The sequence below is a fragment of the Saimiri boliviensis genome, chromosome 9 (assembly GCF_048565385.1).
Source record: "Saimiri boliviensis isolate mSaiBol1 chromosome 9, mSaiBol1.pri, whole genome shotgun sequence".
In the NCBI taxonomy this organism is placed as follows: domain Eukaryota; kingdom Metazoa; phylum Chordata; class Mammalia; order Primates; family Cebidae; genus Saimiri; species Saimiri boliviensis.
Genome location: NC_133457.1, coordinates 17,944,673 through 17,968,746, shown reverse-complemented (window position 1 = coordinate 17,968,746; position 24,074 = coordinate 17,944,673). Strand labels below are relative to the sequence as shown.

The window sequence follows — 24,074 nt, the reverse complement described above, 5'->3', positions numbered from 1 at the left end:
TGACTGTATTTGTTGACTTTGTTATCTTAACCCCCATCCAACTCCACTGTGCAGTACGTACTTCGTCCTTTTCTGGAGCTTAGGACTCCATTTGCCTTTTTATGTTTTAATTTACTTAATGTTTTTTAGAGATAGGTTGTCACTCTTGCTGTGGCCGGAGTTCAATGGTTCAGTCAACTTTCTGCAGCCTTAGCAGTCCTCCCACTTCAGCCTCTCATGTAGCTGGGACTGCAAGCACACACCACCGTGACTGGCTAATCTTTTTACTTTTTGAGACTGAATCTTGCTTTGTTGCCCAGGCTGGTTTTGAGCTCTTGGGCTCAAGCAACCCTCCCATCTCGGCCTCAAAGTATTGGGATTACAGGTTTGAACCACCATGTCTAACCCATTTGCCTTTTCAAATGAGTGAACTTTCCAATTACGAACCAAATATTTAGGCCCCATAAATAATTCAGTTGTTGTCTGAATGTTAATGGTCATGTCTTTTAAAAGAAATTCACATTGTATCAGTGACAACAAGATAATGTATAATATTACCCCATTGTGGTGGGTGTTCTTATAACTAAAAGTATGAAGAATTAGAATAACTAATTAAGTATGAAGATTTTCATTAAAACTGAAAGCATTTCTAAAATTGAAGATTTAAACCTTTGTGGTACTCTAGTTAATTACTAGAAAAGAAAACCATGAATTACTTATTCATGTCTTTCATTCACAGTCGGTTGCCAAGGAAACAGGGTTCCATTTTATACTGTACAACAGGAATTATCCTTCAGTGGCTCCAGTCAGACCCGTGAGTATGTTTCAATTAAGGAAATATAAATATTATCAAAAGATGTAATTGTTAAATTGGATTTTACTAGTTGTCAAAGAAAAATGGTTTTAAAATTTTGTACTTCACACTTCTGCCTTAGGCATCTGTCCAGTGTTAGTCATATCATACTTGATGAAATCCATGAAAGAAATCTGCAGTCAGATGTTTTAATGACAGTTGTTAAAGATCTTCTCAATTTTCGATCTGACTTGAAAGTAATATTGATGAGTGCAACATTGAATGCGGAGAAGTTTTCAGAATATTTTGGTGAGTAAAATGTATAGTTATTACATCAGAAAAGGTACTCTAAAACCACTTAATTTAAAAAATTAATATGGTACTAGGTAGAGAGTAGTCAAAATGAATGTTTAGCAATTAATTTTATTTTAATATTATTCTACCCTCCAGTCATGGGTTAGACAATTCGGTCTGTTTTTAAATGGTGGCGTCATCTCTGATAGTGAGGACATGTAGCTTCTTGTTGCTACCACCACGCAATTAAGATGTCATCGTTGAAGTCAAACCACAGATTTGCATAATTTTATAAACTTCTTTCTGTAATTTTTCTGTGTCTTTTATCTACTATCACAGATTAGGGTGGCAGTTTGCTGCTAATACTACTAGTGACCACTTAAGGAACACCTTCAGTGTTCCAGGTAGTATAGTTGCCACTTTGTCTTCTTTAGTCTTCATAATACTTAATGAGGTAGGTACTATTATTTCTATTTTTACAGATGAGAAAGCAGTCCTAGAGCAGTTAAGAGGCTTTCACAAGCTGACTCTTGATTTGGCCAGCTGCAAAGCACATTCTTTTAAAATTAATCCTGACTGTCTTTCCTGCTTATAATTGTGAAAGAAGGAGGGGAAAAGGAGGGAATTACAACGTAATATAGTTGTGTTTAATACATGTTCTTGTCATCAGCTCTTTAAAAGTCATTTAAAATATATCCCAGTTAATACTCAAAACCATGTAAGATTAGTTGGAGTAGGTGTTATTATTGTTATTTTTAAATGAAACTTCAAGAACTGGCATTGAATACCTTGCTCAAATGTATGCACATCCTGGGCAGACCAGTGATACCTGCTCAGATATTTTGACCTCTGATGTGATGTTTGCTTTTGTTTTCAGTGTGTACTGCTTGTTCTGCTTTTTTAAAGAGCATTTAAATAACAGTGCTGAAGTGATATTTTTATTAGTAATTTTGAAATAGTGAAAATGTATTTGTTTAGGTCTTGTTTTGATAACTTTTCTCCACTGATTCGGGGTGCTGCAAGTAGTAATGCTTATCTAGAATTCCGTAAAACTTTGATATTCTGGATATTCTCTTATGGTACCATCTTGTTAATGATGAAGAGAAAATAGACTTCTAACTAATGGATTTTGAGTACAACTTAAAACTCTATTCTTTGATATTCTGTGTTATTTTGTAGAACTGAGATGTGTGTACAGTTTGGTAGCAGTAAAATGGTATTGAGAGAAGACTAGACTGCTGCTTTTTAATTAAAGTAGACATGGAAAAATAGGGTAGAACTGTAAAAGCTACAGGACCTTTTTCTGGAATTAAGAATAGTAAGTAATAGAGTCATTGTCCTATTTATAGTATATTGATTTCTTTAACCTTTGAGTTCAAATTTGTGCTTATATTTTGTCTGCTATAATAGGTAACTGTCCAATGATACATATACCTGGTTTTACCTTTCCGGTTGTGGAATATCTTTTGGAAGATATAATTGAAAAAATAAGGTAAGTAAACATTAGGAAATAAAAAAAATAAAAAAGTACTAATATATCACTTTTCTCATGTCAAATTTTCGTCTTAGAAATCCACCGTTGACTACTTCCTTGTAAAACATTTTTCTGTGAATTAGGTATTCACACACTTGGCTGCACATTAAAATTACCCAGAGCTTTTTAAAATCCAAATGTCTGGTTTATACTCCTTACCTAAATTACATTACAATGTCTGAGGCAATAGTCAGGCATCAGTGTTTTTTATTTTTTGTTTTTGTTTTTGGTTTTTTTTTTGAGACAGATTCTCTGTCACCCAGCCTAGAGTGAAGTGGAGCGATCTCCACTTACTGCAACCTCCGCCTTGCAGGTTAAAGCTATTCTTCCTCAGCCTCCCAAATAACTGGAATTATAGGCATGTGCCACCATGCCTAATTTCTGTATTTTTAGTAGAAACGGGGTTTCACCATGTTGACCAGGCTGGTCTTGAACGCCTGACCTCAACTGATCTGCCTGCCTTGGCCTCCCAAAGTGCTGAAATTATAGGCATGAGCCACCACGCCTGGCCGGCATCAGTGTTTTTTGAAGATCTTGGGCAGCAAGTTTGGGAACCTCTGTCTTAGAGTTTGAGCCCCTTTTCTGGTTCTCCTACCTGACTTTCACTTTCCTTTGTTGGCTTCCATTGCCCAACCTTTAAATATAATTTCCCCCAGGATTCTCAATCATTTGTTTTCACTGTGCAAACCTATTTATATCCCTGACTGTAATTCTATATTTTCATAGCTTTCAGCAATATAGCTTCAGAACTGAAGCTTCTGATCTCTGAACTGGCTTTCTACTCAGTAGTATTCTCGTACCACAGGTGCCATGAACCTAACATTTCTCAAGCCTAAATCATTGTCTTATATTTGGTACTTACCATTCTCCTATCAAAAAAATAAATAAAATAATGTTTCTTGCCTCGTATGCTTTATAGTGGTTAATGATGATTCTCCACTCAGTTTTCTAACCTATAAATCAAAAAAGCTAGTATATATCAGGCAGTTATCTACCAGAGTATGGTAACTGCTTTACATACTGAGTAACCAAGTTAATCCAAATCATTTTGTATTTGCCTTCAAACACACACAAACTCTGGGAACGTTCTTCTTGAGCCTTCTCATTTTTATTTCTTTGCTAAGGTCCTTACTATCCTCCCTGTGCTAATAGTTCCTCTATTGGTACCGTGGTTTTCACTCTCAGGATTGCTGCCATATATGTTCCTGAAAACAATTTGTTCATCTGAGCTTTCGTCTCCTGGGCAGGCTCCTTGCATATGTGATATCTTTTTAAAAAACTGTTAAGAGCCTTTTTTGATTTGCCATGGCTGTAACAGAGTATCTCAGCTGGTATACCCAAGTTATTTATTCCCTCAGCATTCTGACCACTGGCCTTTTGCTGCTAGCAGACTTCTCCAGGAGCTTGTATAGAATTGTATGTGCATTCTTTGATGGGAAGAAGGCTGGGAAGCACAGCTCCATAGGATTAGGTTCAAATTCCTTAGCTGGTCGTTCCAAGGCCCTTTACAGTGTGTCCCCATCCTCTTTTGTAGCCTCATTTCTCAGTCATGTATCTCATGGCCTACCTGTGCTAAGTATACCATTCCATAATGTTATATTTGGCATGCCATGCCCTTTCATTTATAAATTTGAGCTGTTAATGTTTTTCTTCCTCTTAGACCTTTATATGCCATCTTCTCCAACCTTTCATTTGTCAACTATTGATTATATAAGAAAAATCCCAGCTTCATTGCTTATTAAGCCTTAATATTTCTCACAGACTTGAGTTCTTTCTCATCTATATTCCTACAACACATATGCCATATTTCTTATAACCCTTATGTTATTTGTTGTATAGTGTATCGCTCTATATTTGCCTCTTGAACTAGATTTCAGACTTGCAGCGTCCAGGATTTTGTCTTGTTTATTTTAGTAACTAGTATGTAGCACAGTGGCTGACCTACTGTAAACATCTGAATGAAAAAAAGATAGCCAGGCATGGTGGCTCATCTCTGTAATCCCATTGCTTTGCTAGGCAGAGGTGGGGCAGATCACTTGAGCCCAGGAGTTGAAGACCAGTCTGGGCAACGTGACGAAACCGCCTCTACAAAAAATATAAAAATCAGCTGGGTGTGGTGCCGTGCGCTTATAGTCCCAGCTACTTGGGACACTTAAGTGGGAGGATTTCTTGAGCCTGGGAGGTGGAGGTTGCAGTAAGTGGAGATCACCCCACTGCACTCCAGCCTGGGTGACAGAGGGAGACCCTGTTTCAAAAAATGGGGATTGGGGGATAGATTTGGAAACACTTGGGATGAGATTTTTTCAAAACTCTGAAGTTCTCTTGTTACAAAAACAAGGAAGTGAGGGTGGAAGGTGAGAGCAAAAGTCCTACAACCATTTTTACGTGAAGAAAAATCTGCTGAGTTTTGACCAGACATTTATTTCATAAGTGTTTATTAAGCTTTACTCTGTGCCTTGCACTGTGCTAGGGTCTGAGCATTAAGCAAGGAGAGGCTTGGTGTATACTCTCAGAATTTAGGCAGGGAGACACAGCTATTATATGTAAAGTCTGAGGGAAGTGAGGAGTATATTGGAAATGAGATTATATTAGTTTGGAACACAGTGGAAGTCAAAGTAGGAAGAGGAAAATGTATACATCAAAGAAGACAGAACATACCAAAAGCCTCTGGGAGTCAGCATGTAATGGTCTTCCATGTCCTGATATTGTCATCAGCGGCCATAAATTTTCTGTATACTCCCTCTTCATTTCCACCTTTTACTGTGTGTTCCACTTCTATCCTGGCACATTTAGCAATTGACATTTAGCAATTGCTTGCCAGGAAAATAATGGGCAACTACTTGGCCACAATGAAAACAAAGTTTTGAGAATCAGTAATCTAAAGTCACCTGAAAGTAACTTGCTTTCTTAAGCTCCCAGGATGTTAGGGAATGCATATGGAATTGTAGTCATGCAGTCTCTTGAAGCAAAAAGATGATATTTGTGCATGTGCCATCTACTGATCAGCTCTAAGAGCAGAGTTGAAAGAGGACAGTCCTTGGTTAGAGATTTTCCTCAGAAGCTCTCAACTATCCTCTTCACAGAAGGAGTGCTGCACAGCAGGGAGGTGCAAAGAAAATACAATGACCAGACCAAGAGTAAGGCACAATGATATGTGATTGGGGTTGGGAGGATTGAAGGTTACGTCTTTTGCAATTTCTGGGAAGGGAGCAAACTGTGGGTCCATCCTGCTGACTAGGACCAATCTCTGTCTCAGGTTGCCCTACCTCAAGTTGGTTCCTCTGTATGTATCAAAGACTTAGGGGAGTCCTGGGTCACAGGTACTGAATAGGGAAGGGGATTAACACTTTCTGGGTGTCTGCTATACCTGAGGCTTTATCACTATTTTTTACTTTTATCGCATTTTTAAAAATCTTATGCCAGTACAGTTATAAACATCCAGATCCTTTCTGAATCTCTCAAGTAAGACAATTAAAGGCCAGATGTTTAATGCAGCTAGTTAGTAGCAAGCAAGTATTTTAATTCTGACTTCAGAGTTCATATTGCAACCCGTCCCCAATTCCATCTAGATGCTGTCCTCTAGTTGAACTCAGAGATGCCTTGGGGTTAAAATATGGATTCATTTTTCTTTGTCTTTTCATACCCCTATGCCTTACAGGACTGACAGTGATAGGTAGAATTATTGTCCAAATGTGCCCTCTCGTTTTAGCAATCACTGTAGGATGGTAGTAGAATCATTCTGGATCTGCCATTAGCTATAACTGTGTGACTGAGCAGGATAAAATAGTTCTCTACCATGAGTCTGTAGATCAGGATATACTTTCTGAATCTCTTGGGGGCACTAATTAAAATTCTTAGATTAACAGACCCAAGGCAGACCTACCAAATCCAAATCATCAGGGATAGGATTTAGGAGTCTATTTTACAAGCTCCCTGAGGAATTCAATTCTCATTTGCGGTCGCGTTTAGAAAAACGCTTGTTTTTAAAATCTGAGTCTTTCTATTAGGCAAACATTAACTGTTACTTCAGACTTACATTAATGTTAACTTTTGTTCTAAAGCAAACATAAAATTGAAGGTAAAAGTGACTTTAGTATTTTTTTAAATTTCGACTACTAAAAATGGTCTATAGGTTGATATACTTCAATAGAGAATGATTTTTATCTAAAATACCAGATTTTGTATGTTAATGAACAGACTGATAATTTAGCTAGCATTCACTTAAAAGCATAATGAAAATGTTCTTTAGAATCCTTTTTGAAAATCCTAAATGTAAAATATCACAGATTTTCACTAAAGCTAAAGTTTTTAAAAAGTGAAGATACCCAAGAATGTTTTTATTTCAGATATGTTCCAGAACAAAAAGAACAGAGATCCCAGTTTAAGAGGGGTTTCATGCAAGGGCATGTAAATCGACAAGAAAAAGAAGAAAAGGATGCAATATATAAAGAACGTTGGCCAGATTATGTAAGGGAACTGCGAAGAAGGTAAGTTTATTTTGTTTGAAAGTGAGAAATCAGTGGCTAAATGAGTAAAACAGAAAGTGGGGGGCTGAGGCCATCTTGAATCTGTACATACTTGAAGGAGAGCATTTTGATTCTCTCATTGCAGCTAAATACTGTGCTGATTTGACTTTTAAGCACTATTACCGTGGTAGTTCTCTCCTATCTGTAGATTATGTTCCTCCATTTGCAGATTGAGTTAATTTTAAGTTTTTATAGCAAGTTAACAGAAAAATTGATTATTTCATGACTCTGTGTTTAACTTTGATAGGTATTCTTCAAGTACTGTAGATGTTATAGAAATGATGGATGATGATAAAGTTGATCTGAATTTGATTGTTGCCCTTATCCGATACATTGTTTTGGAAGAAGAGGTTAGTTTTATTTTTCTTTCTTCAGTTAACATAATTTTAATTTTATCAATGTATCAAGGGCATGAAACTACAATTTTCCTAAATGTTTAATAAATAGACCGGAAGAAATTACTTTTGATACTAGAAATCATCTCATAGTAGCAAAAGATTTAGGTATTTGACCTGTGGGAAGAAAAGATTAAAGAAATAAAATATCTGGATTATAAATCTCATTTTTTTAAAATGAGTTTAGCTGGGTGTGGTGGCTCACACGTGTAATAATCCCTGCACTCTAGGAGGCAGGCGGATCATCTGAGGCCAGGAGTTCGAGACCAGCCTGGCCAACGTGGCAAAACGCTGTCTCTACTAAAAATACAAAAATTAGCCAGGCATGGTGGTGTAGGCCTGAAATCCCCTACTTCGGAGGCTGAGCATGAAAATCGCTAGAACCCAGGAGGCAGATGTTGCAGTGATCTGGGATTGTGCCATTGCACTCCAGCCTGGGCAACAAAGCAAGACTCTGTCTCAAAAACAACAATAATTTTTAAAAAATAGTAAAAGTAATGTTATATACTTTTAATTAACAAAAATTATCCTGAGCTAGTGTAATTTTAATAGAGACTTAAGTGTGCACACAATTTTACTGTTACTGCATTTTGCCGAAGTGATCCTTTGTAATGGTTATTTCCCCTTCATATAGGATGGTGCGATACTGGTCTTTCTGCCAGGCTGGGACAATATCAGCACTTTACATGATCTCTTGATGTCACAAGTAATGTTTAAATCAGGTATTATGTAAATGTATTTTCCTGTAATTCTAAGGATGGTATTTGAATTATATGTGGCATGTGTATATTTTTTCCTTTGATTTGAAGAAGTGTTGCTTCTGAAGCTACCAAGTTCTGGGTCACAGATGAAGGTGAAGCTTTTTATTTAGTGTTATGATTTAATTTTCTTTCTTTTTCACAATTTGCCTAATAAAATTTATTCTTAAAAAATAGTTTAGGTATGTGGGGCTTTTCATTTTTTCACACACTGCTGCAAAAAAGAAATCCATTAGCTCAGTCTTTCTGAATTCTGTCTACACAACAGAATCACTCATGGAGCTTCTTTAAGATTCAAATACCTAGACCCCCACCCTGAATCTAACAAGGTGACCTGAACATCTGAAATTTTTACAGATTCCTCAGGTGATTTTGATCCTGTGTGAACAGGATGTTTTGAAAGATATAAACTCTAGAGGAATGAATAAGAATGTTTTTTTCTGTAAAATTTGTAGTATTTTCAGTAATCATTAACTTCAAATATAAAAACTAAAAAGCAAATTCTATCTAATTTTTACAGTTCTGAATGTTTTTTATTTTGAGACAAAGCCTCACTCTTTTGTCTAGGCTGGAGTATAGTGGTATCATCTCAGCTCATTGCAACCTCCGTCTCCTGGGTTCAAGCAGTTCTCCTACCTCAGCCTCCAGAGTAGCTGGGATTACAGGCATGTGCCACGATACCTCGTGATTTTTTTGTGTTTTTAGTAGGGACAGGGTTTCACTGTGTTGGCCAGGCTAGTCTTGAACTCCAGACCAGAGGTGATCCACCCACCTCAGCCTTCCAAAGTGATGGGATTGCAGGCTTGAACCACCATGCTTGGCTTCTGAATATAATTTCTAACCTCACCCTGTTGAAGTGCTTTTGACAAAATGTATTTTTATAGGTACTAGAAAATATTTTGATCTAATTGTATTGACTGAAATAATAAAGTATATTTTTATTTATTAAATCCTGTTGTCATGCTCTGAAAGCATCTCTAATTACAGTTATTTACTATCTAGCTGGCAAAATATTTTGATCTAATTGATTTCTCTATAAAGAAATACTGTTTTAGCCGGGCGCGGTGGCTCAAGCCTGTAATCCCAGCACTTTGGGAGGCCGAGGCGGGTGGATCACAAGGTCAAGAGATCGAGACCATCCTGGTCAACATAGTGAAACCCCGTCTCTACTAAAAATACAAAAAATTAGCTGGGCATGGTTGTGCGTGCCTGTAATCCCAGCTACTCAGGAGGCTGAGACAGGAGAATTGCCTGAACCCAGGAGGCGGAGGTTGCGGTGAGCCGAGATCGTACCATTGCACTCCAGCCTGGGTAACAAGAGCGAAACTCCGGCTCAAAAAAAAAAAAAAAAAAAAAAAGAAATACTGTTTTTTCTTTTTGTGTGATAACTTTCCTCTACAGAAAAATTAGTCATGATTAGACAAGTGGATTTTTTTTTTTTTTTTCAAACAAGTGGGATTTTTTATTAGCTAAATCTTCTAACTCTGGCCTTTCCTTCCTCCATCATAAACATTATTGTATAGTGTACTTATAATTTTAAAAAATGTGTGCATATATTTACCAATAAAGATAAGACATATGCCAAGATAGGACATTATCATTTAGTGTATGTGCTGGGGAGTGGGAAAAGGGTTTGATATTACAGATTATTGTAATTGACTTCATTGACTTTCTAGTTTGAATTATTCTCAAGGAAAGAGTTAAATGTATACTTCCACTACCAGCTCAGTTCCTTTTAAAGGAAATCTTTCCAAAACTTAGTGTTTTTTCTCAAATTATGTTGAAAGAAAGTATTAGCCACTGTCACAGAGGAGAACATTGGCCTAACTCTGAGCTGAGAAGTTAAGTTTCGAAACTCAGTTTATTGAATGCTTATCAACTTCGTGTTTTTTTTCTTTTCATAAGAGTGTAGATTTTGTTATCATTAACTCTCTTAGTTGTACGGTGTCAGCAATATAAAATTTTTTTCCCAACTATATGTCTTCAACAAAATTGTTTGTAATTTTATTATCCCTGGCTTTGAAGTTTTTTAGCTTTTTGTAATGAAACATTTTTAAACATAAAAAAACTAGAGAATCTTAATTAATACCCTATATATACCCATGACTTCAGTGCCAACAATTATTTTTTCAGTCCTAGTTTTTTTTTTAAGTCAATTGCAGCTTTCACATTTTATTTTTAAATATATAAGCAAGAATCTCTAAAGGCAATTATCTCTATAACCATAATGTCTTTATCATACCTAATCCTTAATACCATTTTATAATCCAGTCTATAATCAGATTTTCCCATTTTCTGAAAAGCATCTTTCACAGCTAACCTGTTCAAACTACAGGTAATGTCAAACCAATCTATCTTTTGATCTAGCTCTAGAACATTGCTCCCCTCAACTCCCTGGTTTTCCTCATGGTAGGTAATCAGGTCATGGAAGAGGCCAGGCCAACTGTAATAAGTGCAACTGTTTGAACTTGTCTGACTCTTTATGCTAGCTATCATTTCATTTGATACCCTCTTACCTGTATTTCCTGTAACTTGGAAGTTATATTTGAAGGCTTGATTCAATTCAAGTGAAGTGTTTTTGGCTTGAATAATTATAGTTGAACTATTTCATGCTGTCACAGAGACGAGTAATTCAGAGCATTCTTTTTTAGCAACATCAGTTGCTTGGCAGCTATTTACTACTTTTTAAGATTCATAAAATTTTTCACGATCAGAGAGAGTCCTTGGGGAGCATCATATCTCTTTTACATGACAACAGTTCTTTTCTGGGGAAATATAGCTGACTTGAATCATTGGGATATTTAAGTCAGATTGTATTTTTGTAACCATAGTTAAATGCACAGTTAACTCTTGCTTTCTTAATACTCTTCCTTTCACCCATCACTGTATTACACCAGACTTTTTCTGTTGGCTAATAATCATGAATGGGCTTGAGCTATTTCATTTGGAAACTTAAAAAGTAGGAATTTCTTATTTTTGTTATGGGTCACTTTTGGACTATATTATTTTTAACGAGGACTATTTTATTATTTTCTAAGTAGGACATGGGGATTTAATAAGCAATTTGCTCTAGAAATTTAGATGTTCCCAGTATGATTAAAATAGTTAGAATTGTCGGGTACAGGGCTCTATGCCTGTAATCTATAATCCCAGTACTTCGGAAGGCTGAGGTGGGTGGATTGCTTGAGCTCAGGAGTTGGAGACCAGCCTGAACAACATGGCAAAATACAAAACTTAGCTAACCATTGTTGGGCATGCCTGTAGTCTGAGCTACTTGGGAGGCTGAGATGGGAGGATCAGTGGAGGCCAGGAGCAGAGGTTGTAGTGAACAAAGATTACACCACTGCACTCCAGCCTGAGCAACAGAATGAGACCCTGTCTCAAAAAACAAAACAAAAATAGTGAGGATCACCCAAAGTGTACAAACATATTCATGTTAAACAGAATTTTTGGCTGTTCCTTTAACTTTTATTGGTATAATTTGAAAAGATTACTCCCAACTTTTGAGGATTCTTTAAGAATTTGGGGAAAATGCTTATCAATGTGAAATAAATTAACAAGATGTTAGCTCGAAGTTGGAACTCTCAGAAAAGAAGCCTATAAAGAAATTAAGTTGGTCTGTTTGTATGTAGAAATAATATAAATTAAGAATTGTGTGGTTCACTTAAACACATAGGTAATTTGTCAGTAACTCAGATGGTTTAGCTGTTTTCATTAAACAATGTTCAATGTCTTATCAAAAAAAAGAATTAATATGGTTCAGCATCTGAATTCATTGTCTCGTGTGTTTGATGGAGCTTTTCTGCAAGTATTTTGAAATTTAATTCTCTTTAATTTTCAGATAAATTTTTAATTATACCTTTACATTCACTGATGCCTACAGTTAACCAGACGCAGGTATGTTAAATGGATCCATTTAACAAATGTATTCCGTTTTTCAAACTGAGGCAAGCTTTAAGGGACTGCTCATCACGTATTTTCCTTTATTTTTTAAAGGAGTATTTTCAAATAGTAATTCATGTAAGATACACTTCTTTGACAACCTTTGCAAATGAGTCTTCAGGAGATGATTGTTCAAAAACTTGAATATCAGTGGGTAACCCACAAAAATGAGATTAGTTTTGTCTACATTAGGGAAAAGTTTAAAGAATTGGTTTCACCAGTAACTTGGTTGGGTTTCCTGAATAAGAGAAAAAGGTATGTGAGTACTACTAAAAGTAATCAAACCTAGAAATTAATGATCTATGACATATTACAGTTTGATGATAATTTGAGATTTAATTTAACAAAATTAGTATATTCACAGGTAATGAAATTTCTTGTTTTAATCATGTATTGTGAATGTTTTGGTTCTGTCAGATACAGGTATTTTCCTAATTAGAATGAACACTGCATTCTCAGAGGCAAGATAATGTTATGAACTATAGTATTTGTAGGCCCTTGCAAAATGATATTAATCAGAAAACCTGCTCCTCTTCCTGAAAAGTTTCACCTTTTCTGTTTTTATAAGAAAATGTGTTATTTTTCTTTGAGACCCTTTTAATATTTTTGTTGCTAGTACCTTAGTCATGAATTAGATACAGAGCACATACCTGAGAGAAGAGGGGGCAAGAAAGAAAACTGTTGATTCCAAAGACTAAAAGAGTATCCACTGTGAAAGTATTCATCTTTGACACCATAACCTAGTAAATTGTGTGTGTGTGTGTGTGTGTGTGTGTGTGTGTGTGTGTGTGTTTATTTTTGCTGGAGAGTGTGGGAATAGCCTGTGAAACATTTTCTCTGTTGATTACCAGTTTTATAAACAAAGTTTATGCTTTTTTTTTTTTTTTTACATTATTGCCAGTGGTCCTTGATTACCTATCTTTCTACTTTAGTGACATTGTCGGGGTTGTAGGATAGTATTTGTAGAATTCCCCATTTAAAAAGAATTCTTTTTTACTCCAGTGTGATCTCAAGCTAGTAGACAGTGGTTGGTACAGATGCACAGTTGACATTTATTCTGGTGGGTTGGACATCTGCCTGATTGTTCAGTATTTTTACCCATGGAGGTTTGATTTCATAATTCTTGTTCTTAACATAAATAATCCCTCCCTCTACTTTATAACCTCCAACTTTTGTTAAAAAACTGTAAATTTAAATAATGATAACTCATTGGAAATGTTATTTGTAATAAGATTGTGACATCTGTGGGAGATTTAGTTTGGTTTACCAAAGGAGTATTTTGTAGTATTGAAAGTGATCTATACTTTATAAATACATTGATAAACATTAGATGTATATATGTCAGTGAATGAACATAGAATGCTAAAAATGAACAGTGAAGTAATTCCTCTAATTACAGAAATAATGTATTAGAAATTAGTGTATTTTTTTTATTCTGGTGTATTTATTTTTATAGGTGTTTAAAAGAACCCCTCCTGGTGTTCGGAAAATAGTAATTGCTACCAACATTGCAGAGACTAGGTAAAAATAGTTTCAAATATCAAATACTGATGATTATATAAGTTTTAAACACTGCAAAGTATTTACATACCTTAATCTTTTTTCCATGTCAGATACCTTGTAATTTATTTAAAATAAGCCTTTTTTATGGCAGTGAGCATAGTTTTATTTTTTGTGGGCTTTTTTGAGACAAAGTTTCATTTTTGTCACCCATGCTGGAGTGCAGTGGCGTGATCATGACTCATTGCAGCCTTGACCTCCTCAGCTCAAGTGATCCTTCCACTTCAGCCTCCCATGTAGCTTGGACTGCAGGCTTGTGCCACCATACCTGGCTGATTTTTTTTTTTTTTTTTTTTTTTTTTTTGTAGAGGTGGCATCTCACTTTGTTGCCCGGGCTGATCTCTAACTCCTGGGCTCAAAACAATCCTACTGCCTCAGCCTCCCAAAGTGCTGGGATTACAGGCATGAGTCACCATGCATCGCCAGTTTTGTGGGTGGTTTTTTTTGGCAACATATAGTAATGCTAGCTCAGAAATAACATTTTAAGTGTTGGGTTTTAAGTTTTCCTAAAGAAGCATGAGAACTTAGGTAAATATCCTTTTGCCTGATTCTGGTTGGGGGTAGTGTACATCAGCCCTTAAATTTTCTTGTATTCTCTTAGAGGTACTAAGACATAGTTTAATCACTGAAACAGATTGTTTTGTTTTGTTTTTTTGAGACCCAGTCTTGCTCTGTCACCCAGGCTGGAATGCAGTGGTGCAATCTCGGCTCACTACAACCTCCATCTTCTGAGTTCAAGCAGTTCTCTTGTCTCAGCCTACCAAGTTGCTGGGATTACAGGCACCTGCCACTGCACCCGGCTAATTTTTGTATTTTTCGTAGAGAGAGGGTTTCACCGTCTTGGCCAGGCTGGTCTCAAACTCCTGACCTCATGAAGCACCATCCTCAGCCTCCCAAAGTCCTAGGATTATAGGCATGAGCCACCGCATCCGGTCTGAAATAGATTGTTTTATGGAAGCTGACATTAAACCATGCCATTGGGGATCCCATAGAGCTAGGTATGAGGCAACCTGTGATATTTGGCTGTAGGAAAGTAAGACTTTAGTATAACAATCTGAAGAACTAGTACTGCGCTGTCACTTAAACAGTGCCTGACACTGCCTACTGTTAGGTACTCGATCCCTGTTACATTGGTATATGTGAGTGTCAAGAATAGTGAAAATCATGAATGGCTAAAATCATTTGATGCAATTTTAAAAATGCTCTGAAATCCCTATCTATAGGTTCTTTATAGGTTAATAGTGCTTTTGACGTGTTTTTTTTTTAACCTTTTATATATCTTTTCCAAACAGCATTACCATAGATGACGTCGTTTATGTGATAGATGGAGGAAAAATAAAAGAGACACATTTTGATACTCAGAACAATATCAGTACTATGTCCGCTGAGTGGGTTAGTCAAGCTAATGCCAAACAGAGGAAAGGTCGAGCTGGAAGGTAAGATGGGAACTCTGTCCAAAGCCTTTAGTACTCACAAAAATTTGGGGTAACAAAATGTGATGCTGGCATTTAAAGATACGTATTAGAAGAGTTACCTTTCATATTATTTTGAGCTTACTGCAAAACATTTTTAAATAAAGTTGTTTTAATCATAGTTTTTTTTGGAAAAGTATCTGCCCAGTTTTTTTATTTTATGAATTTTTTGCCTTTAATTTCTAAGTTTAGTTAATAAGTTATGTTACTTTTAATAGTTGGCTTTTTTTTTTTAAGTGTATATTGCATAATAGTAATAGCAACTAATACTTTATGAATGTCAGGTCATCTCCTAAACTGTTGGTTCATACTAACTTTCTTAACCCTCACTACAGTACTGTGAGTTAGGTTATTATATCCATTTTAAGGATAAGGAAATTAAGGTACAAGGAAATTACATGGCTTGTCTGAAGTCCCATAGCTTTCTGAATTACAGAGTCAGGATTTAAATCTAGGCCAGGCGTCCCCAAACTTTTTACACAGGGGGCCAGTTCACTGTCCCTCAGACCGTTGGAGGGCCGCCACATACTGTGCTCCTCTCACTGACCACCAGTGAAAGAGGCGCCCCTTCCTGAACTGCGGCAGGGGGGCGGATAAATGGCCTCAGGGGGCCGCATGCGGCCCATGGGCCGCAGTTTGGGGACGCCTGATCTAGGCATTCTGACTCCATAGTCTAGGCCCCTAATCACTGAGTTTTATTGCAGTACTGATTTTTCATCAGTAGTTATCAAAGCACAAGGAAAGTATTTTTCCTCATCATGTCACAATAGCTTAAGAATTAAAAATATCTCTTAATGATAGAAAAAATGATTTGTCTTGAACTTTTGCGAAGAATTGGACTTTAATGTATACTTCACAGTATTTCTACGCTGTTGTTCACATGAGTGATAGAATCACATCTGGACTTGCAGAAATGGCTTTTTCTTTTGCCTCTTACAGATAGAACAAGAGATACCCGTTAATCTTTCGATACAGACTTAAGCAGAGTTGAAAGAAAACTTTACAGACCATTTATCAACCCCTTGTTTTAACTTTGTACAATATCTATAAAGCTTTGACTGGCTGTAATCTTTGCACATTATCTCAGTATAACTTGATTTCGAGACAGTTTATTACATAGTTGATGGTTTTGAACTAAAAGCATGGTTTAGTCAAAGAAGTATACCCTCCTAATAATCGGTTATCAGGGAATAACTTGATAAGGGACCCAGAAAGACTGAGGTTGTCCCATGTAGACCCATCACCTCTAAATGTTGATCAAAAAGTATTCACCATAGTGAACAGGTTTTGGCACACCTTTATATATTTATAGTAAACATACTAAACCTTAGATATGTTTCATGAAACAATAATAGAACTAATTTAATGGAGTATCGCATTTTATCTAATCCTTCGTCCTCATTACTGTGGGAGAGGTTAACTGTGGAATTGCTGTTTTAATTTAAAAAGAAAATAGTCTTTTAGGCTCCATGGATAAAAATTTCTTTAGCAAAGCCTTATTATTTTTGGAGATCAGAAAAAGCTATGCCATATGGCTCTCAATAGAGGTACTCTTATTTTAGTGTTTATTGAGAGATGTTCAGGTATATTATATAGTAGATATTGGGTCTGTATAGACTTGTGGCAGAAATAGCTAAGATTTTTAGTATTCATTTTTATTCCTGTAGCAGCAAGAGCCTATAAAAATACTTATTCTGCCTGAGAATACATGAATATGGTCACCTCTTCACATCTAGTTTTACCATGGTCCAAAAAATATCATTCAAGGCTCTAGTTACAAACATAAAACAAAAACATTTAGCATCCCTCTGAGAGCTCATTAAATAGAATATGCAGTACTTAAAATGTTTTTTAGTAATATAGACAGGTTAGCATAATGCCAGGATTCATTACGCAGTATGATTGATCACAAGCATACTTGAGATTACTGTTCTTAGCCTTAATCTAGACTGCTATTACTGAGCACAGTAATCTGGAATCTGTCAGAAATAGGGAAGCCAATTATTGGCATGGGGAGGAATTACTGTATATCTTTGTTAAAACTGTGACAAGAGGGTAGAGAATTTAGAGTTTTTCTAAACAGAAGAAATACATGATTCATAAAAAGGAAAAAATAATTATGTACATTAGCTATGATGTGGTTTATAAGAAATAGATATTGGCTACTTCCCTACCTGCTATTTTCTCTGGAGTTCTAAAATGTCATTGATAACTGTCCATCTTTGTTGTGTTTTGTTATATATTTTTTTTTTTCTTCAGAGTTCAACCTGGTCATTGTTATCATCTGTATAATGGTCTTAGAGCAAGTCTTCTAGATGACTATCAACTGCCGGAAATTTTGAGAACTCCTTTGGAGGAACTTTGTTTACAAATAAAGGTAAATTAGGTGGGAGAATGAAGAAACTGAATGGGAGTGATCTCATTTTCAATATCTTTTATAGAACAAAGTATTGTATTAATCTCCAGGAAATAATTATTATTAACTCACAATTTAGTTGTGTGTGCATTAGTAAATTGTGTATTTAAACTTCCTTCCAATGTATATTAAACAATTTTAAGTTATATGCTGCTCTAGAGGAGGCAGGCTGCCTATGTTTGGATCTTGCTTCCTCCCCAGAAAAGCTAGTGCTGTTACATTGGTCAGGTTGATTAAATTAACCTCCTAGAATTCTTAGAACAATGCCTGGCATGTATTAAGTGTTCAGTAAACATTAGCTACGGTTATTACATGTTAAAATGTCATCCTTCATTATAAACTACTTAATTTTTTCAATATCTTCTGTCTTTTGATATAGTTAGCCTTACTTTGAAGATAGTGGGTAATCAACTTGTTGATGGAGATTTTAGCCAGCTACTTTTCCTATTAATAGAGTTGATACAAAGTAGTAATATATATAGGCCTTTCAACATGTTTTTATAGAAATACAAGTATAATTTTAATTCATTTATGTAAAATAACTTGAAAATCATGTGTAAATTTTGATGCTTTATTTGAGTTGTCAGCCCAGGTAGGACTAAGTGGTTATGTTGATGTATTAATATTATATGTGTTTAATTATATTTGTCTTCCCCCCTAGATTTTAAGGCTAGGTGGAATTGCTTATTTTCTGAGTAGGTTAATGGATCCCCCATCAAATGAGGCAGTGTTACTCTCCATAAGACACCTGATGGAGCTGGTAAATTTGTCTTCTTGTGTTTTTGTTTTTTTTAATTCTAACTTAGATTTAGAATACTAGAGCATGTAAGCCAGTTAATTATATGTTTACTCTCATTACTGCAAAGTAGATTAGTAATATGCAGTGCCAAATTTGATTTGCTATTTGACTATCAGTTTAGGACTATCAGCTTATGAGATAGGCATTAGAAAGTTATAAAATGATACCGTCGTGATAATTCATAAAACACTAGGATCTTTCAGCACATTTTTTTTTTTTCACGGTAGCCCTGATTTAAGGTTACACAAAATTTGACATTTTAAAGTTACTGGTCTTTAACTACTGGTGAACAAAACAAAAATGTGCAGCTAAATGATTTATCACAAAGGACTGTGTAGTAATTACCTATATCAAGAAGAACATTTCCAGTATGCCAAAAGCCCCGTTCCTACCCTTTCTCAGTTACTCCACTGTCCTTTAATCTCAGTGATAACCTCTATCATGACTAATGGCTTGCTTTTTTTTAATTGATGGTTTTAACATACAAGTATGCATCTTCATGAAGAGTTCACTTTTGCCTGTTTCGAACTTTACATGAACTTTACATGAGCCCATACAGAATGTGGGTTGTTGTTTTGTTCTTGGAGCAGAGCTCTGGATTGTTTTATTTAATATTATAAGATTCAAATGTATTGTTGCTTTTAGCTATGGTTTATTTGTCTTTTTTTGAGAGAGAGTCTCACTTTGTCACCCAGGCTGGAGTGCAGTGGCATCGTCCCAAATCACTGCAGCCTCCACCTCCTGGGTGCAAGCAATTCTCCTGCCCTAACCTCCAGAGTAGCTGGGACTACAGGTGTGTAGCACCACAACCAGCTAATTTTGGGTATTTTTAGTAGGGTTTTGCCATGTTTGCCAGGCTGGTCTTGAACTCTTGGCCTCAAGTTATCCACCCGCCTCAGCCTCCCAAAGTGCTGGGATTATAGGCATGACTCACAGCACCAGGCCTATTTTCATTTTAACCTATTTTATTTTATGACCACTGACCAAAGACACTTTTGTTATTTACAATTTTGGGCTATTACGTATCATGCTGGCATGAATAGTCTTCAGTATTCAGTGTTTCCCGGTGTACTGGATTATAAGGTACATCTGTGAATAAGTTGGGTAGATAATGCCCAACAGTTTTTCAAAGTTGCAGACCCCTTAAACCCCTACCAGTGGTGGGTGAGAGTTCCCATTGCTTTGTGGCTTCACCAATCCTTTGGATTAATCGGCCTTTTATTCTAACCATGCCAGTAGGTGTGTAGTGATTTTAATTTGCATTTCTATGACTATTGTTGAATTTTTCAGCAGCTTTTATATGTTTATTATCCGATTGTATAGTCTCTTATAAATTGCTGGTGTCTGTTTTTCTGTTAGATCATCACATTCCTTATGTACTCTTGATCTAAACCTTTTATTGGTTGTATATTGCATATCTGTTTTCAACTTTCCTTTTTTTAATACCTTGATAAACAATTTTTATTGTTGTTGTTGTTCAAAGAGAGAGACTCTCACTCTGTCACGCAGGCTGGAGTGCAGTGGCGTGATCTCAGCTCACTGCAACCTTCGCCTCCCAGGTTCAAGCTTTTCTCCTACCTCAGCCTCCCAAGTGGCTAGGATTTCAGGTGTCTACCACCATGCCTGGCTAATTTTTGCACTTTTAGTAGAGATGGCGTTTCACCATGTTGGCCAGGCTGGTCTGGAACTACTGACCTCAAGTGATCTGCCCACATCAACCTCCCAAAGTGTTGGGATTGCAGGCGTGAGCCACCACTCCTAGCCTAAATTCCTAATTTTAATGTGGTCAGATATATCAGTCTCAAAGGTGATTGCTTTTTGCCCTTTAATAAGTCTTTTCCTGAGGTCATAAATATACGTTTTTTAAAAATTTATTGTTTTTGTTTATAATGCATCTGCAGTTGATGTGTGTTGAGGTTGAGGTAAAAATAAAAGTTTTTACATATGTAGAGCATTGACTGAGCACCATTTATAGAAAAGTTCATCTCTTTTTTCTTGTTCTGTAGTCTTTGGTAGGTCAAGGTCTATGGATTTATGTATCTGTTTCTAGGCATATTTCTCATCTGTTGGCCTGTTTTTCTCTCCTCAGCTGGTATCACATTGTCTTATTACTCTAGCTTTATGATAAATCTTGCTCTCTGGTAGAACAAATCACTCCCTTTCATTCTTTTTAAGAATACCTTGACTCTAGAGGATTGCGTGAGCCCAGGAGTTTGAGAGTTGCAGTAAGCTGTTCCTGTGCCACTGCTTTCCCAGATGACAGAACAAGACCCTATCTCTAAAAAATAATAATAAAAATAGTAAATTTTTTTAAAAACAGAGTGTCTTGGCCCTTTCTGGTGCTTTATGTTTCCAAATGCATTTTTGATTGAATTCAGTTTATAAATCAGTTTGAGGAGAGCTGACATCTTTAATAGAGTCTTAACAAAAAGATCATCATCTATTCCTCTGTTTATTTGGGCATTCAGTCTCAGTATTTTAGAGTTTTCTTTGTTTTATGTGTCTTTATTTAGATGTTTTAAAATTTAAAATAATTTAGATTTTAAATATTTCATCTTTTGCTTCTGATAATAAAGTTGCTTTTTGAATACTGACTTGTATTCATTAATGCTGTAAAGTCCCCTTATTTGAATAACTTTATGTAGATTTTTTTCTGCATATACAGTCACATTTTAAAATAATTACAATTTTATTTATTCTTTTCAAGTCTCTGGGATTCTTAATACAGTGTTGAGCAGAAGTGATATGATAGTGTGTATTCTTGTTTTGTTCTTCTGAAAGGAAAAACCATCAGCAAGTCATTGAGAGTATAATGTTTGTTGATTTGTTGTTGTGTGTGTGAGCTCTTATTATGTTGTTTACTAAGAAATTTTTATCCTGTATGGATAATCAGTTTTATCAACTGTCTTCTGCTTCTGATGAGATTATAGTATGACTTCTTTAGTTGGTTCATGTATTCAGTTACATTGATGTTTCAAATATTAAATAAATATTTATTCTTGGAGTAAACCTAACTTGATAGCATTCAATTTGCCATTATTTTGTTTTTTTGATTTTCATATTTAGTTTTTTTCAGATGTCCTTGTAAAATTTAGACATCAAGATCTTCTAGGTTCAGAAAACAAATTGAGGGTTTTATGGTTTTTTTCCTTTTCACTGAAAGAGGTCTTTAAAAAATAATAATAATAAGGGTTTTTTCTCCAAAAATGTCCCATCAGACATTTTTTGGAGAAAATACCCTTATTATTATTATTTTTTTTAAAGATCTCAAAGGAAAAATCTGTGTCTGATGGGATGCTTATGGCTTCTTTTATTATTTTTTCTTGTTTGCATCTGTATGCCTAGTTATTTTAATTGTGCACTGGAAATTCTGTTTACAAAATTCTTTGTAGATAAAAATTTGAAGCTTGGCATGAGAGTAGCTTTTATCAGCAAGGGTTTATGTTCCTTTCTGCCAGGAAAAGAGGCCCCAACTTTTACACTCACCTCCCTAGATGTCTGTCATTCCCTAACCCCTTAACTTATAATTCTTTGTTAACTCCATGGTATCTTTGGGCTACTTTTCTAGCTATCCATAGTGGGTTGGTTGGACCGGATGACCTAGGAAATCAGCAGAAGTCACTCACATTTTCCAGAGCTTTAAATGTGTCCTTTTTCTTTTGTTTTTCTGTCTCATGTCACCTAAACTACTGGAATCTAGGGAGTATGTGTTATTCATTCTAAATGTATAATAGTATGTCTTTTGTTTTTGTTGTTTTTTCCTACAACTTGTATACTTTATTAGGTGATTTTATTTATTTAACTGAAAGTTTGTCCTTTCTGATATTTCTTAACACAGAAAAGCCAAGTTGTACATTAATTTTGGTTTTGTTTAAATAAGTTTGTAACCTTTGCTGACCTCACAACTTATGTAGAGAAAACTAAAGCTGAACAATATTTGGTCATTTGGGCTTAGGAAAGAGAATAGTGAGTTGTTATTCTTTTTAAAGCAAGCTAAAATTGTTTTAAATGTGATGCTCTACAGGGTCTGTTTTAAACCCACACTCTTTTTTTTTACAGAATGCTTTGGATAAACAGGAAGAATTGACACCTCTGGGAGTCCACTTGGCACGATTACCCGTTGAGCCACATATTGGAAAAATGATTCTTTTTGGAGCTCTGTTCTGCTGCTTAGACCCAGTACTCACTATTGCTGCTAGTCTCAGTTTTAAAGATCCATTTGTCATTCCATTGGTAAGAAAAATGGAAATAAAACCTAGTTATTTTAGATATGAACAGGAGTTGCTTAGATATATTTTTTATTAACATTTTATTAGAATGCTGTTCTCTGTTGTAGCATCAGAACAATTTAAATTGCCTATGTCTACTGTTTTTTAAGGGAAAAGAAAAGATTGCAGATGCAAGAAGAAAGGAATTGGCAAAGGATACTAGAAGTGATCATTTAACAGTTGTGAATGCATTTAAGGTAAAAAAGATATCTTGTTCTGGATTATGACAGTTTATACAAGTGAAATGCAAATAATTGAATAAGAGCATATTTAACCTTTAGAAATCTGTATTATCATAAGGCCAGGCATGGTGGCTTATGCCTGTAATTCTAGCACTTTGGGAGGCTAAGGGAGGTGGATCACCTGAGGTCAGGAGATTGAGACCAGGCTGGGTAACATGGCAAAACCCTGTCTCTACTACAAATAGAAAAATTATTGGGCGTGGTGGCAGGTGCCTGTAATCCCAGCTACTCAGGAGGCTGAGGTAGGAGAATAGCTTGAACCTTGGGTGTGTGGAGGTTGCATTGAGCTGAAATCACGCCACTGCACTCCAGCCTGGGTAACAGTGAGACTCCATCTCAAAAGAAACAGAGAAACAAAATCTGTATTATCATAAGTATCAGGCATAAATTGCTGAGAATGTTTAAATTTAGTGAACATTGGAAAAAAGTTATAATTCATTTTCAATTTTGTAATATCTCGTTACCTTTACCCTTTTGGGGGAAATAGTGGTTTTTGGTAACAGTGAACAAATGGTTTATTTTTAAATTTTGTATTTAATAATTTCCTGGTATCTTTGGCTTATTAACACTCCTGACAGTCTCTTTATTATTAATAAGCTATCCTGTATTCAGATTTAGCATGTAATAGAAGATCATAATCATCTACATAATTAAGATTAGAGAGACATTTTCTGCTCCCGAAAGCCAGGTGTATAGGTGTACATTTATCACCTGTCTTGGTAAAATTTAAATGTAATTTGGTTTTTAGAGGTAGTATCTTTTTTCTTTAGCTCTACATTCTGTTTCGTATGGTATATTATGGGAAAGTTCATGTTTTTTTCTTTGAGCTTAGTCACCTTGTCTTTCCTTTTTCCCCATTTCCCTCCTCTAAAGAAAAGCAAACTGTAAAGAAAATTTGTGAATTTGAAAATCTGTAATAGCATTTAAGTCAGTTTGATAGTGTGCTCTTTTTGATTCGTGTATTATGTACAGTTTGGATACCATTTTGTGTAAAATTACATAAATAATATATATTACTATATATACTTAATCGTATAAAGCTTTGGAACTTTAGTGGCAGTTATCCCTTAAGGACTAGGATCATGGGGATCATATG

The 24,074-nt window shown here is 35.6% G+C and overlaps 1 protein-coding gene across 1 annotated transcript in view; it reads left to right on the top strand.

The window, feature by feature from the left end:
• Window positions 1-24,074, top strand: part of DHX36 (DEAH-box helicase 36) — a 52,039-nt gene that overhangs the window by 16,472 nt on the left and 11,493 nt on the right. Inside the window, exons 7-19 of the mRNA XM_003925014.4 lie at window positions 719-793; window positions 915-1,081; window positions 2,477-2,558; window positions 6,947-7,087; window positions 7,374-7,476; window positions 8,156-8,243; window positions 12,121-12,176; window positions 13,678-13,742; window positions 15,074-15,217; window positions 17,513-17,630; window positions 18,331-18,429; window positions 22,528-22,701; window positions 22,847-22,933. Of these exons, the coding sequence (XP_003925063.2) occupies window positions 719-793; window positions 915-1,081; window positions 2,477-2,558; window positions 6,947-7,087; window positions 7,374-7,476; window positions 8,156-8,243; window positions 12,121-12,176; window positions 13,678-13,742; window positions 15,074-15,217; window positions 17,513-17,630; window positions 18,331-18,429; window positions 22,528-22,701; window positions 22,847-22,933 (1,399 nt within the window). The remainder of the gene's footprint in view (window positions 1-718; window positions 794-914; window positions 1,082-2,476; window positions 2,559-6,946; window positions 7,088-7,373; window positions 7,477-8,155; window positions 8,244-12,120; window positions 12,177-13,677; window positions 13,743-15,073; window positions 15,218-17,512; window positions 17,631-18,330; window positions 18,430-22,527; window positions 22,702-22,846; window positions 22,934-24,074) is intronic.